The 14,650-nt window shown below is 38.8% G+C and overlaps 1 protein-coding gene across 1 annotated transcript; it reads left to right on the forward strand.

The window, feature by feature from the left end:
* Positions 1–5,260: 5,260 nt before the first annotated feature.
* LOC128110684 (40S ribosomal protein S27-like) lies at positions 5,261–5,520 on the forward strand. The gene has a single exon (XM_052738364.1). The coding sequence runs from the start codon at positions 5,269–5,271 to the stop codon at positions 5,518–5,520; it is 252 nt and encodes an 83-aa protein (XP_052594324.1). The 5' UTR covers positions 5,261–5,268.
* The last annotated feature ends 9,130 nt before the right edge of the window (positions 5,521–14,650 follow it).

Consider the following 14,650-nt stretch of genomic DNA (forward strand, 5'->3'; position numbering starts at 1 on the left):
AGAGAGAACAAGAGAGAGAGAGCGCTCTGGGTACCAGCCCTCTTTTCTTTCTGCTTACTGATGTGAATACAATGTGAACAGCTACCTCATTTTCCTGCTACTGTGATGAACTGTATCCTCTTAAACTGTGGCCTGTTACAAACTATTCCTTATGTTGCTTTTTGTTACATATTTTATTATAGCAACAAAAAGGTAACTGATGCAGAGATCAAAACTATATTGCTTTCAAGTTGCATAAAGATTCAGAAATGTCCTTCATGAGCATTGTTTATATTTCAAACCTAGAACACATAACCTATGTATTGAGTTCACTTGATTTTTCCAGCCCTTATTCTAGTACATAAGGAAGATATTATTAGACCTGCTTATGAGTATTTATGAGTACCTCAAGAGTACTTGAAGAAGGAGAGGCCTAGTTAATCTGGTCAGTTTGAGGAACTTCCTGAAGCTATTTGAATTGTCTACTTCCTGTCTTAATGAGCTTTCCTGCAGGATGAAGAGTTTCACCTCCCTTTAGTAAACCTATTATTTTACCTATCTGTGAACATCCCATCTCAAATATACTGTTGTTTTACTTCCCTTTTCATATTCTACATCTTAAGAAGGTTCCCTCTAAGATGAAAGGTTTTATCTTCAGAAGATCCTGTTATACAACAACTGGTCTGAGCTAGCTAGTCCCTGATGCTAAAGAAAATGATGTGTCTGTTCTGGGCCTTACAGTTAGAGGTTTGACAGCTTCCACCTTGGTTTCATGAATCCTTAAGCTACCATGTGAGAGGTTTCAATTCTCTGCTAAAGCATTATGTAGAGAAACTCTGAAATGCTATAGAGAATGGTAAAGGTCACATTGAGCTGTCTTTGACAAGATGCTAGGAATATGAGTTGAGCTCTCTTATACCAAGCCTATTCAGTAATATAACACCACCAAGTGGTTCTAGTTGATAGCATAGTGGTTCCAGTTGAAACAGAAAAATCAACTATTCAAGCCAAACTGGAATTCCTGACCTATAAAGTCCTAAGAGAAAATAGAACGGTAATTAGGTTTTGGGTTAGCTTTCTAGGACACACATGGTTAACTAGAATATAATTGTTACCAGTTACATAGTGAGAAATAACTAGCAATATAAATGAACACTTGTATTCTTTGTTGTGGTGATATTTTATTTGTGCTGAAATGTGGTAATATTTTATTTGTGCTTTAATAAATAAAGCTTGCCTGGAGATCAGAGGAAATAGCAAGCCATTTTAAGTAAACAAAGAAGTTAGGCAATGGTAGCACACACCCTTAATCCTATCACTTGGCAGGCAGGATCTCTGTGTGCTCAAAGCCACATTGGAAACAGAACCAGGTGTGGTGGCACACGTCTTAAATTTGAAAACTAGTTAACCATGGAGGTCTGGAGGCCAGACAGAGAGGAAATGACAGAGCTGTGTAGAAAGAGGAAGTGATGTAGCTGGGCTAAGAGAGCCAATGAGAGAACAGAACAGAAAAGGCATATAAACGTCAGTATACAGGAAGAAGCTCTCTTTGGAAGCTGCAGAACTGGTGAGGTGAGGTTAGCTTATGGTTTGTACTATTCCTCTGATCTTTCTCTCAGGCTTTAAGCCAAATTTCTGGCTCTGTGTTTTTTATTTATTAAGACCATTTAGAAATTCGTCTACACTTTGTAGTTCAGTGCATTTAGACTTAAGAGTTAACAATATATAGTTTTCATTACAGACATTTTGTGCAATTATTCTAAACACTTTCTTTTATTACTTAAATTTCAGAAATCAACTCTCTAAGCCATGTTTAATAGATCTGAATAAAGCTGATCAGATTTAATAAAGCATTGTGTCCAAAAGGAAAACATAAATTCACCTAAGATTTAAAGATATTGTTTTTTTGTGTACGTTTCTGGAAGAGGCACCAAAGGGGTGACAATTAAGAATGAACTCTCTACTCTAATTAAACACAGTGAATCATACACACACAAAAAAGACATAAAAGTAGGAAGGGGACTTCTTGAAAAGAATGAGAGATTCAGCAGGGTTGGAAAGGGAATAAGAAACAGTAATGGGAGAATATTATCAAAGCACATTATGTATGTATGAAATTGTGAAGGAATAAAAATGTCTTTAAATGTCTTAAAAATGAGAGATCAATATTCAAGGAAAACTTCACTTATACAAATTAAATTAAATTAAAAATGTAATTGAAATATGACTTGTTTGTAAATGTCTATATTGTACCCAATACTTCCAGGAAAAGGAAGAGGGGTTACATGGTTCCTTCCTTCCTTTTTTTTTTTTTTTAGATCCTGGCATGATTGGACACCAGACAGCCTGAGAATTGATCTTGGGTCTTCTAGGACATCAGTCAGTGCTCTTAACCACTGAGCCACCAGGACCCACATGACCCCTCTTCCTTTCCTTTTAAGAGGTCACATACAGCAGCAAGAAGCACTGCCTCCTTTGGCCCTATAGCCCAAGGTCATGGGCAGAGCAAATACTGCTACACACCTGGAACTTTATGGTACTTAAGGACAGCCATATTTAGAAACTCTTGCTCTTTGAGTCTAGATCATTTCCTCTAGTGACTCTTCTATTAAAATTTGTCTACTGCCATTGGAACTCAATTTTAAGTTAGATGGTGCTTTGAGAATTGGCTTAACTCTATTTTTAAAATTTATTTTAAACTCCTATATGAAATATTTAAAAATGTACAGGCCAATGGGGTACCATGTATTATATATATATGACACATGTACTTACATATATCACACACACACACACACACACACACACACACACACACACAAGTGAGTGATACGTTTAAATCAGATTATGTCTGCTGAAATATATGACATTTATTTATGGTAAAAACTTTCAAAATCCTTTCTTTTCACTTTTGGAATGTTGGCTACACTACTGTTACCTATGAAGACCTTAAGTGTAATAGCATGCAATAACTTCTTCTTTCTATTTAACTGAAACTTATTATATACTGATCAGCCTTTCTCCTGGGACTCTCTCTGACCTGATTTACTTCAAAACCCCTTTTTCACTAAATTATTAAAGTATTTTCTCAGGGACATTTACATTTTAGGATCAAAATGTTTTAAGACTATTCTTTGAACAGTTTTTTTTTTCACAGCAAAATTGGCTAGAGGCATTTTTAACAAGGTGCTGTTGGAAACAATGTGGAAATGTCTTTAAGGAACAGCAATATTCAGACTTCAGTAGAAACAATAATTGACTCATTTAAAGATCAGTCATTTCTCAATTACTCCAGAAAGTAGCAAAGAATTACAGAAAGTGTAGTTTTGTTATATTATTTCTTTGTTAATTGACCACACACAATAACACTAGGTTAGAACTGAAGGATGTAATAATTAGAGAGAAACTTCTCAAATCATGCTACAGAGAAAGTTAAAAAAAAATCAAGGTCTCAAATGACACCAATTCTGTTTTCTACCAGGGCAAGCTGTTTGTAAGTGATTGTCAATGGGCCAGAATCAAGAATTTGGGAAGTTTTTAAAAAAATCTCCTAAAAAGAGAGAAGAACCAGTATGAAAGTTTCCTTATAGGATACAAGAGAAAACAGTGCCAAAGCAATTTGATTACAGTTAAAAGTGAAAGGTATATAATTTCTAAGTATAGTCTAAATACTTCTTCATATACCCACAGAGATGTGTATCTCTTATCTGTCACTGAAGAAGCTTTTATTTATTTTCTTCAGCAAATGGAGACTGTTACAGAGAACCACAACTGGACATAATGCAGAGATTAATAGACCTTGGGGAGTCAAGTCCAAATGGATACATCTATATCAGAGCTCCTGCATCTATGGATCAGGAAATATGGCTGAAGAAGGGATGGAAATATTGTAAGAGCCAGGATACAAGGAAGTTTGCTGTGACACAGTCTCTCCTAGAAATGTGTACATAAACAAGACTGAAACAATGACATGATCAATAGATATGCAAAGGTGGAAGAGGAAATTGAACAGGATCCTACCCCAAGGAAAGAATTACAGGCAACTTATGACTGCCGGGGGAGGGAGAATTAGCTTCTCTCAGAGATGAGCCTCTTTATTGATTATTCAATACAAAGTGGTCAGCCCTGAAATCATATACACACAAAAATCAAAATTGGACCTATCAGGTTGCATCTATATATTTGTGCATGCATCAAAGTAAAAGAGGTTATTAATTTGAGAATAGGCAGTGAAATGAGAGGGGTACCTGGGATAGGATGGAGGGAGAAAGAAAAGGGGGAAATGTTATAATTTTATTTTACTAAAAATGCATTTTAAAAGTTAAGAATGTCATCAGAGAACCCCTGAGGTCTATAGCATAAAATTTCCTGCATTGCTATAATCCATCTGTGGTGGTTTGAATAGGAATGGCCCTCACAGACTCATGTGATTAAATATTTGGTTCATAGGAAGTGGCACTATTTGGAGGTGTGGACTTGTTGGAGGAAGTGTGTCACATGGGAGGTGGGCTTTGAGGTCTTATATACTCAACTATGGCCAATGTGGCATGCAGTCTCCTTCTACTGCCTGTGTGCAGATCAAGACGTAGAACTCTCAGCTCCTTCTCCAGAGCCATGTCTGCCTGCATGCTGCCATGACAATAATGGACTAAAACTCTAAAACTATAAGCCAGCCCCAATTAAATATTTTCCTTTATAGGAGTTGCCATGATCATGGTGTCTCTTCACATCAATAAAACCCTAGCAAAGACACCATCTGTCTGATGTTTCCACAAATTTATTTATCAAAATGGTTTGATTTATTATTATCTTTTGTTCTGTAACTAAAAATATTTTGTGAAACCATTTCTATGTTAAAATATGTTATTTGGACAGTCTGAATCGGTTCCTGTGCCACTGTCATTCATATTAAGTTCAAAAATAAACTATTTAGTATTCCCTTAAAAAGTGAAAAGGTATCATGTGGTGCTACCAAATTCCTATCAATTTTAAACATTGATATGTTGCATTGTTACTGTTTTAAGTATTCATGACAATTCTATAAACCACTTTGCATACTACTACTGCTCTTTGCTGTTGGCTTTAAAGTACAGTCAGGAATTAAAATCACTTTGGCATATTCAAAAGGCAGTTAGATTTTTGTGCCCAAGCACTATTGAATTAGAGTCTCCATGGCTAAAATTTCAGAGCCTATCTTTTGAAAAAGTTCCTTTAGGGAATTTGGGTGCCCCACTAGGCTTGGAAAGTGCTAAGCTTGCCTTTCTGCAGTGACAACCTCCCTAAGAGAACATGCCTTTCACAAAGCATCTCCTTCATTCCTCTCCAGAAGAGAAGAGGAAACACAAGAAAAACCACCTAGTGCAGAGCCCCCATTCCTGCTTTCTGGATGTGGAATGCCCAGGATGCTATAAAATTACCACTGTCTTTAGCCATGCACAAACTGTAGTCTTGTGTGTTAGTTGCTCCACTGTCCTCTCTCAGCCCATGGGCTGTAAAGCAAGTGTGACAGAAGGATCCTCCTTCTGGAGGAAGCAGCACTGAAAACATCTGATTCAAGATGAGTCAAAAATCATCCCAATAAACATATTTTGGTGTATATATATATATATATATATATATAAAATAAACTTCCTATAAGGGTGTATGCCCATATTTCTAGAACTAGAGAAGTTGAGGCAGAAAGATGATCACAAGTTTAGGAAAGCCTGGACTACATAGCAAGAACCACTAGTGGATGAGCCCTATTTTAAAACCTTGTCTCAAAGAACCGCCTAACCCAGTAGTGTTCAACTTTCCTAATGCTATGACCCTTTAATACAGATTCAATACACATTTCATCATTTCTGTACAGATTTAATACAGTTCCTCATGTTGTGGTGACACCAAAACATTAGTTTCATTGTTACTTCATAACTGTAATTTTGCTACTGTTATGAACCATAATATATCAATTGTATGATGGTCTTAGGCAACGCCTGTGAAAGGGTTGTTCAACACCCCCAAAGGGGTGTCAACCCATAGGTTTCGCACTGCTGATCCTAAAACCCCAAATAAAAACAGAATAAGTTTGGTGAATATTAATCTAACATCAAAGGTCATCTGGTGATATTTGCTCTGTAGAACCATGGTTGTTAATGTTGGCTGCTTACTGGAATCACCTGAGAATTTATAAAGTACTGACCTCTCTGTTCTATATCCAGAGTCTTGGGAATTGTAGCTTGGGCATTTTTGATATTCTTAAAGCTTTGTAGATAAAGATTATGTGCAGACAAGTTTTCGTACCTAACTGCTGGTGGACAGGGCTAAAGCAGGGACTGTAAAGCTATAATAAGATGATGTCTTTTAAGACTTTCACATTAACTAAGTGAAGCAAAAGAGAACTTATTAACTTACCTAAGATATCTAAGGGGTGTTTGATTTTGAATATGCCTGGAGTTAGAAGTGAAAAAAATATGGAATCTGGAGTGTAACTTTCTCTGGACTGTCTTTCACCTCCTTTTATATTCTTAATTAAATTTTCTTCGTATGTTAGGAAATATGGCTAAACCAACTACATGTCTTCCTTCCTCCCTCCCTTCCTTCCTTCCTTCCTTCCTTCCTTCCTTCCTTCCTTCCTTCCTCCCTTCCTTTTCTTTCTACATCCCAACCACAGTTTCCCCTCTCTCATTTCCTTTCATTCCCTCTCCCCTCCTCTCTGCTCCCTTCTCCATTTCTCCTAAATTTCTATTCAGAAAAGGGCAGGCCTCCCATGGATATCAACAAAACATGGCATGTCAAGTTGCAGTAATATTGAGCACCTCCCCATGTATTAAGGCTGGACAAGGCAACCCAGTATGAGGAATAGGGTCCCAAAATCCAGCAAACGAGTCAGAGACAGCCCCTGCTTCCACTGTTAGGAATACAACAGGAAGACTAAGCTACACAACTGTAACATATATGCAGAGGGCCTAGGTCAGTCCCATGTAGGCTCCCTAGCTGTTTGTCCAGTCTGTGAGCTCTCCTGAGCCCAGGTTTGTAGCTAGAGTTTTCCTGCCTGGCCCACAGTCAGGACAAATCTCTCTCACCTGCCAGTCCCACAGCCGCTCAGACCCAACCAAGTAAACACAGAGACTTATATTGGTTACAAACTGTATGGCCATGGCAGGCTTCTTGCTAACTGTTCTTACAGCTTAAATTAATCCATCTCCATTAATCTATACCTTGCCACATGGCTCGTGGCTTACCGGCATCTTCACATGCTGTTTGTCATCGCGGTGGCTGGCAGTGTCTCTCTGACTCAGCCTTCCACTTCCCAGCTTTATTCTCTTCCTTGTCCCGCCTATACTTCCTGCCTAGCCAATGGCCAATCAGTGTTTTATTTATTGACCAATCAGAGCAACACATTTGCCATACAGAGCAACCCACAGAACTCCCCCCCCTTTTTTTTTTAAAAAAAAGGAAGGTTTTAACCTTAACAAAGTAAAATTACATATAATTTGGGAATTTGGGCATAGCTTCTCTTACTACTTCCTGCTGGAGGGGGGCGCTGTATCTTATGGGGACACAAAGAAAATTTTAGGATCATGGAGTAGTCCATGAGGCTGTATCGTCTGAGCCAGTTGCCTTGAAACCATTCTGGATGTTGGATCATCTGGGCCATGGTGTCATCGGAGACCTTTCAGGGGGTCTTGGCTGGTCAAACCTGATGTATCTTAATCTGGAACAAATCCATAGCTTCTGGCTTTCTGTGGGAACAAAAGCAGAGTCTCCTTTCCAAAGCAACATATCCTTATATCCAAATTTTAAAGTCAAGATACCTTTAAAATATACATTTTGGCATAACTCAACAGCTTTTACAATCAAATGTTTTTCTGCAGTTAAAAATCCCAAAGACAACACAATCCAGATTCTCTGTGTAATATTCATCTTTACGTCGCTTATTTTTTATATTAATTTTACTGTCTCTTTAAAGACTTTATTTTTAAAAACTATGTATTTCTTTATATAACTGTATATATTCCTTTTTCTCTCTCTTCCAAGTCTATGTATATTTTATACACATTTTAAACTATTACATCTGAATCTGTCTTATTGTGAATCTATTGCTTTAAACTGCAGCAGCTGTGGCTGCTGGCTCCGCCCACCTCAGCTTCCCAACATGGCCTTGGTACTTTACCACCGGCTCTGGGAGCTATGGTGGGTCTATGCTTTTATCCAAGCAGCATGTAGCCCAGAAACCTTTTTTTTTGTTTTGTTTTGTACTAGCAAAGGCTAAATCTACCACACAGCTTAATGTGCCACTTGCAGAGGCCTCATTCCCGCCATATGGCAGGTCCAGCACGCACACTAGGAACCCACCAGTAGCTCAAACTGGCAGCTGCTGCTCATTTGAGAGAGACAATTAGGAACTGTTTTTAGCTCCATTTTAGAATCTTTTTTCAGGTTTTAGGTGGAAACTCTTGCCACTACGTTGGACGCCATTTGTAGATGTAACCAACCTTCTTATTAAATAAGAAACACAGAAAAAATGCAAAGAAGAAAGCCAAGAGGTCAGAGCTAAGAGCTAAAACCTTACCCTTCCTCCTGCGGTGGTCCTACCTCTCCGAACCAGAGCTACCCCTGTGTTAAAGTCTTTATATAGAGTTCCTCTTCTGCCTTCTCATTGGCTGTAAACCCAACCACATGACCGCCTCATCACGGCCTGTCTGTATAGACCTCCAGGTTTTCTATGATTGGTATTGAGATTAAAGGCATGTGTATCCAATACTGGCTGTATCCCTGAACACACAGAGACTTACCTAGCTCTGCCTACCAAGTGCTGGGATTACAAGCGTATGCCACCACTGCCCTGCTTTCCTATGGCTTGCTAATAGCTTTGACCCCCGGGCAACTTTATTTATTAACATACAAATAACATTTTAATACAAATAAAATATCACCATATTCTCCTCCTTGTCCTGCTTATACTTCCTGCCTAGCCAATGGCCAATCAGTGTTTTATTTATTGACCAATCAGAGCAACACATTTGCCATACAGAACATCCCACAGCACAGGTTAGTTTTGATTCTGTGGGTTTTCTTGTGATGTCCTTGACCCCTCTGGCTCCTAGAATCCTTCCTCCCCATCTTCCAAAAGATTCCCAAAGCTTTGCCTAATGTTTGGCTGTGGATCTCTGTATCTGTTTCCACCTGCAGCTGGATGAAGCCTCTCTGATGACTATTGAGCTAGGCACCAATCTATGAGTAGAGAAGACTACCGTTAGACATCATTACATTACGTCTTTTTCAGTCATGTTTGGTTCTATCCTAGGTCTCTGGGCCATCCAGGCTCTGGATCCTGATGCTCCAGGCAGTGTCAGGGGGTGGGTTTACTCTCATGGAATATGTCCAAACTCCCACAACCTCTGTGCCACCCTTACCCCAGCACACCCCATAGACAGGATAGGCTGTAGGTCAAAGTTTATATGTCTGGGTTGGTGTAACGATCCCTGCACTGAAAATCTTGCCAGGTTATAGGAAGTGGCCTGTTCAGGCTACATAACCATTATGGCTAGGAGCCATAGCTGGGGTCATCCTTATAGATTCCTGGGTGTTTTCCTTGCACTAGGTTTCTACTTCACTCTGAAATGCTCCCTTTCCCCAATCATCATCTTTAGTACTCTTCCCCCTTCCACTTCCCCACCCACATCCAGTCCACCCATGAAATCTATTCTATTTCCCCTTCCCAGGGAGATTCAAGCATTCCCCTTGAGCCCTTCTTGTTACCTGGCCTCTCTAGGTCTGTGGATTGTAGCGTAGTTATTCTTTACTTTATAACTAATATCCACTTATAAGTGAGTACATACCATATTTGTCTTTCTGGATCTGGTTACCTCACTCAGGATGAATTTTTCCTAGTTCCTTCTGTAAAGAATTGTGTTGGGACTTTAATGGGGATTGCATTTTGAGAAAATCAACAAGATAGACCAAACTTTGTCCAAACTAACTAAAAGGCAGAGAGAGGATGTCCAAATTAACAAAATTAGAAACAAAAAAATGGGAGGCATAACAACAGACTCTGAGGAAATCCAGAGAATCTTTAGGTCATACTTCAAACACCTGTACTCCAAATAATTGGAAAATATAAAAGAAATTGATAATATTCTTGGTAGATACCACTCACTAAAGTTAAATCAAGATCAGATAAACAATTTAAATAGATTCATAACTCCCAAAGAAACAGAAGCAATCATTGAAAGTCTCCCAACCAAAAAATGCCCAGGGACAGACAGTTTTAGCACAAAATTCTGCCAGACCTTCAAAGAAGAGCTAATACTAATACTCCTCAAATTACTCCACAAAATAGAAACAGAAGGAATATTACTAAATTCATTTTATGAGGTTATAGTCACTCTGATAACCAAACCACATAAATATTCAACAAAGAAACAGAAGTACAGACTAACATCTCTCATGCATATTGATGCAAAAATACTCAATAAAATACTGGCAAACTTAATCCAGGAACACATCAAAAAATTATCCACCTTGATCAAGTAGTCTTCATCCCAGATATGCAGGGATGGTTCAACATATGAAAATCTGTCAATGTAATCCATCATATAAACAAACTGAAAGAAAAAAAACACACAATAATCTCGTTAGATGCTGAAAATGCCTTCAACAAAATCCAACACCCCTTCATGATTAAAATCTTCGACAAATCACGGATACAAGGAACATATCTAAACATAATAAAAAACAATATACAGCAAAGCGATAGCCAACATCAAATTAAATGGAGAGAAACTCAAAGCAATTCCACTAAAATCAGGAACAGTGTAATGTAAGGCTGTTCACTCTCTCCATATCTATTCAATATAGTACTTGAAGTTCTAGCTAGAGCAATAAGACAATAATAAGGGGATTCAAATTGGAAAGGAAACGGTCATAGTATACATAAGTGACCCCAAAAATTCTACCAGGGAACTCCTACAGCTGATAAACACTTTCAGCAAAGTGGCTGAATACAAGATTAACTAAAATAAATAAACAAACAACCTGTAGTCCCCCTATATATAAACAATAAATGGGCAGAGAAAGAAATCAGGGAAACAACATCCTTCATAATAGCCACAAATAATATAAAATACCTTGGTATAACTCCAATCAAGCAATGGAAAGACCTGTATGAAGAAAGAGATTGGAGAAAATATCAGAAAATTGCTCATGGATCAGTAGGATTAACATACTAAAAATGACCATCTTACCAAATGCAATCTACAGATTCAATGCATTTTTTTATAGTCCTTATATCTTCCAGTGTAGCGACTTTAAAGGAGCCTTATTTACTGCTATAATTTACACATTGGCCGAGGGCCATGGGAGTATACAGCAAGTGACAACTAGCGTTTAACAAGACGACCCAGCAGTATAATTCCCTGATGGGAAGCCCCACCTGGCAAAGCTGTGGGGTCACTGACTGTGGAAACTGGTTGTTTTCTGTCTGTGCTTTCTCAGGTGCCACTGCCTCCCTAATAAGAACAGCTTGGGGGAGGGTGCTTTCCACCGCCCTTTGGTAATGTGTTTTACATCTTTGAGCATACTTCTAGCTGTGGATAGTCAGGTTATGATTTCTGTTTAAGCTGTATAATTTTGATGTATAGAAATAATACTGGGATATTTTACATTACTCAGACTGACATAGGATTCTCAGTCACAAAGACAACCTTTTATATAGACAGCTAACTTTAGACTTCAGAGCAGATTCAAAGCACGCTAGTTGCCCCTAGAGACAAATACACGAGGTCATTTTTTCCAGGTGTTGTTTCACTTATTCAAGGTCAGAGCAACTTTAGACATAACTTTCTCAGTAATTGACTTTTTGCGTGTAGTCTCAGCCTCAGTTGATGCTACAGGCTCAAGGTTCTGCCAACTGTTGACTTACTGTCTGGGATCCCTCAGCAATTTAGAGCTACAGGCATGGGTCAATGTGACATTACTAGCCTAAGAGAAACTATGTGACTTATATTGTGTTATGAGAATGGGTAGGTCCCTGAAAATGTAACTTATAATTGTCCAGAATTTGACTATGAGGAATCAGCAGCGGTAGTATGGAGAAAGACAGCTGTGTAGAGCCATGTGAGAGCTGCTGCAGAATGTGAGTGAAGTGTGTGTGTGTGTGCTGAGTGAGAGATGAAGAAGAAGCATGATAGAAGTGTGAGGAAGTAAGTGGGTGAAAGAGTGAGTGAGTAAAGAGTATGTGAATGAGTATGAGAGAGTGAGCGAGCTGTATGTAAGAGCTGCTGCTATGTAGAGGAGCTATGCCTAGGAACTGTGCCTAGGAACTGTGTAAAGTGCTGTATGGTGAAAGAGCTATGTAAATGAGGTGTTTAGCTGTGGCTGTGTGGAGATTTGTAACTGTGTGGAGGCAAGGAAGATGAAGCTGTATACAAAAGATATGCAGAAGAGAAATGTATGTAAAAGATAGATGTGTAGCCATGTGAAAAGATGTATGTATGCAACAGTGTAGAGATATGTAGCAGTGTGGAGGCAGAGTCAGAGATCATTTCTAAGATGAAGTAAAAGAGAAAGTTATCATCAGAAAGCATGTGTGTTTCCTTATTTCACCAGTCATAGATATATTAAAATTTAGTCCTAAATACCCTCAGATAAAAAGTTTCCTATTCCTTGCTACCCTGAGGCATTCTTTTTATTACCCTGAGCTGGTCATGGGAGCTGGTTTCCTCTGGTCCACAATATACATCAGTTCTTAAGGGAAACTTTGGTTCTTCTACCTTGCTTCATATTCGTATCTTTTTGTTTTTTTCCTTCATTTTATTTTACATACCAACCACAGTTTCCCCTGCCTCCTCTCCTTCCGTTCCCTTCCCCCCCTTCTACCTCCCATCCACTCCTCCTCCCTCTCCATTCAGACAAGTAAGGCTACCCTTGGGAATCCAAAAAGCATGGCATATCAAGTTGCAGCAGGACTAAGCTCCTCCCCGCTGCATCAAGGCTGAACAAGGCATCCCACCATAGGGAATAGGTTCCAAAGAGCCAGCTCATGCATCAGGGACAGACCCTGGTCCTATTGCTAAGAGCCCTACAAACAGACCAAGCTATCCAACTGTCACCCAGATGAGGATGACCTAGGTCGGTCCCATGCCAGCTCCCAAGCTTTCTGTCCAGAGTCTGTGAGCTCCCACAAGCTCAGGTCAGCTGTCTCTGTGGGTTTTCCTGTCATGATCTTGATGCCCCTTGCTCATATAATCCCTCCACCCTCTCTTCACATACACCTACTTTTTGTATAATTCAAATGTAATATTTTTGTTGGATGGCTATCAGTTCCATATCATGCAATTTAAATTTTAGCATTAAGTTATCAGTTAATCTATTTTAAAAAATAATTCACAAACTACAATAAACTCTTATTATCTATTATGACATTGAATACTCGGATTCAAGATTATTTCTGGAGTTTGAATATGTTTCCTTTAGATTTTTTTCCTTTAAGAGTTATTTCACATTTTACTTTGCTAACTATGATCATAAAGCTACTCTTTATATACAAGACATTTACTTTATGACAGGTAATGAAGGGGCACTAGCCCACTGGAGCATGTGGCTCTAGCAGTCCTTGTCCTTCTCCCCAGTTCCCTCTGCTTTCTAAAAGCCATTCCATTCCTAAAGTTAGTACTCAAGGTCTGTTCCCTTATTTGGCCAATCCCTCCTCCTGAGGTGAACTACCAAGGTCCAGCTATCAAAGTATTGAAGTCCAGCAATCAAAAGCCCCTTTTGGCTCATCTAATTAACATGCTCAATTAAAATTAAACACTTCATTCTAATACAGTGTTTCCTCTTGTACTTTTATAAACTGCCATTTTCCTACGTGTCACATCTGTCTCTTCTCTATCCAAAGGCAAGTCCTTTGTCCTCTGGGACAAATACCTCTGCCCCCTCTCCCTTGTTTGCTTCTCCTTCTCCCTCTATCATATGTCTGTTGTGGAATATTAGTTTAAGATGTGTTACATTCATTTATGCTGTGGAATATTTGTTTAATGATGATGCAAAGATGTGTTGCATTCTTTTATGTTGCATTTGTTTAACTCTGTAAAGTTGTGTTACTTTGTCTGCCTAAAAAACATGATTGGTCTTATAAAGAGCTGAATGGCCAATAACTAGGCAGGAGACAGAAATAGAAGGGGCTGGCAGGCAGAGAGAATAAATAGGAGGAGAAATCTCGGGAAGAAAGAAGAGGGAGGAGCAAGAAAAAAGAGAAAGAGAGGAGGACACTGGGGGCCATCCACCCAATCACACAGCCAGCCACCAGATAAGAAAGAAAGAAAGTTATATAGAATAAAGAAAGGTAAAAATCTCAGAGGCAAAACATAGAAGAAGAGAAATGGGTTAATTTAAGTTAGAAAAGCTGGCTAGAAACAAGCCAAACTAAGGCTGAACATTCATAAGTAAGAATAAGTCTCTGTGTATTTATTTGGGAGCTGGGTGGCAGGCCCCCAAAGAGAAAAACAAACTACACCTGTCTTTGTCCCTTATTCCAGCCTTGTGTCCCTCTGAGGCAATAAATCTCCTCTTTGCTGAGAACTTGGTCTTGGGGGTTCTTGAGCTCATACTTTTCATTTCAGATAATGTGATAGACATTTTAAAGAATGATATTTAGTGCTTCATTGATCCCAGAAGTAGATATTATTGC

Source organism: Peromyscus californicus, unplaced genomic scaffold (assembly GCF_007827085.1).
Source record: "Peromyscus californicus insignis strain IS unplaced genomic scaffold, ASM782708v3 Scaffold_10__1_contigs__length_136768540, whole genome shotgun sequence".
In the NCBI taxonomy this organism is placed as follows: Eukaryota; Metazoa; Chordata; class Mammalia; order Rodentia; family Cricetidae; genus Peromyscus; species Peromyscus californicus.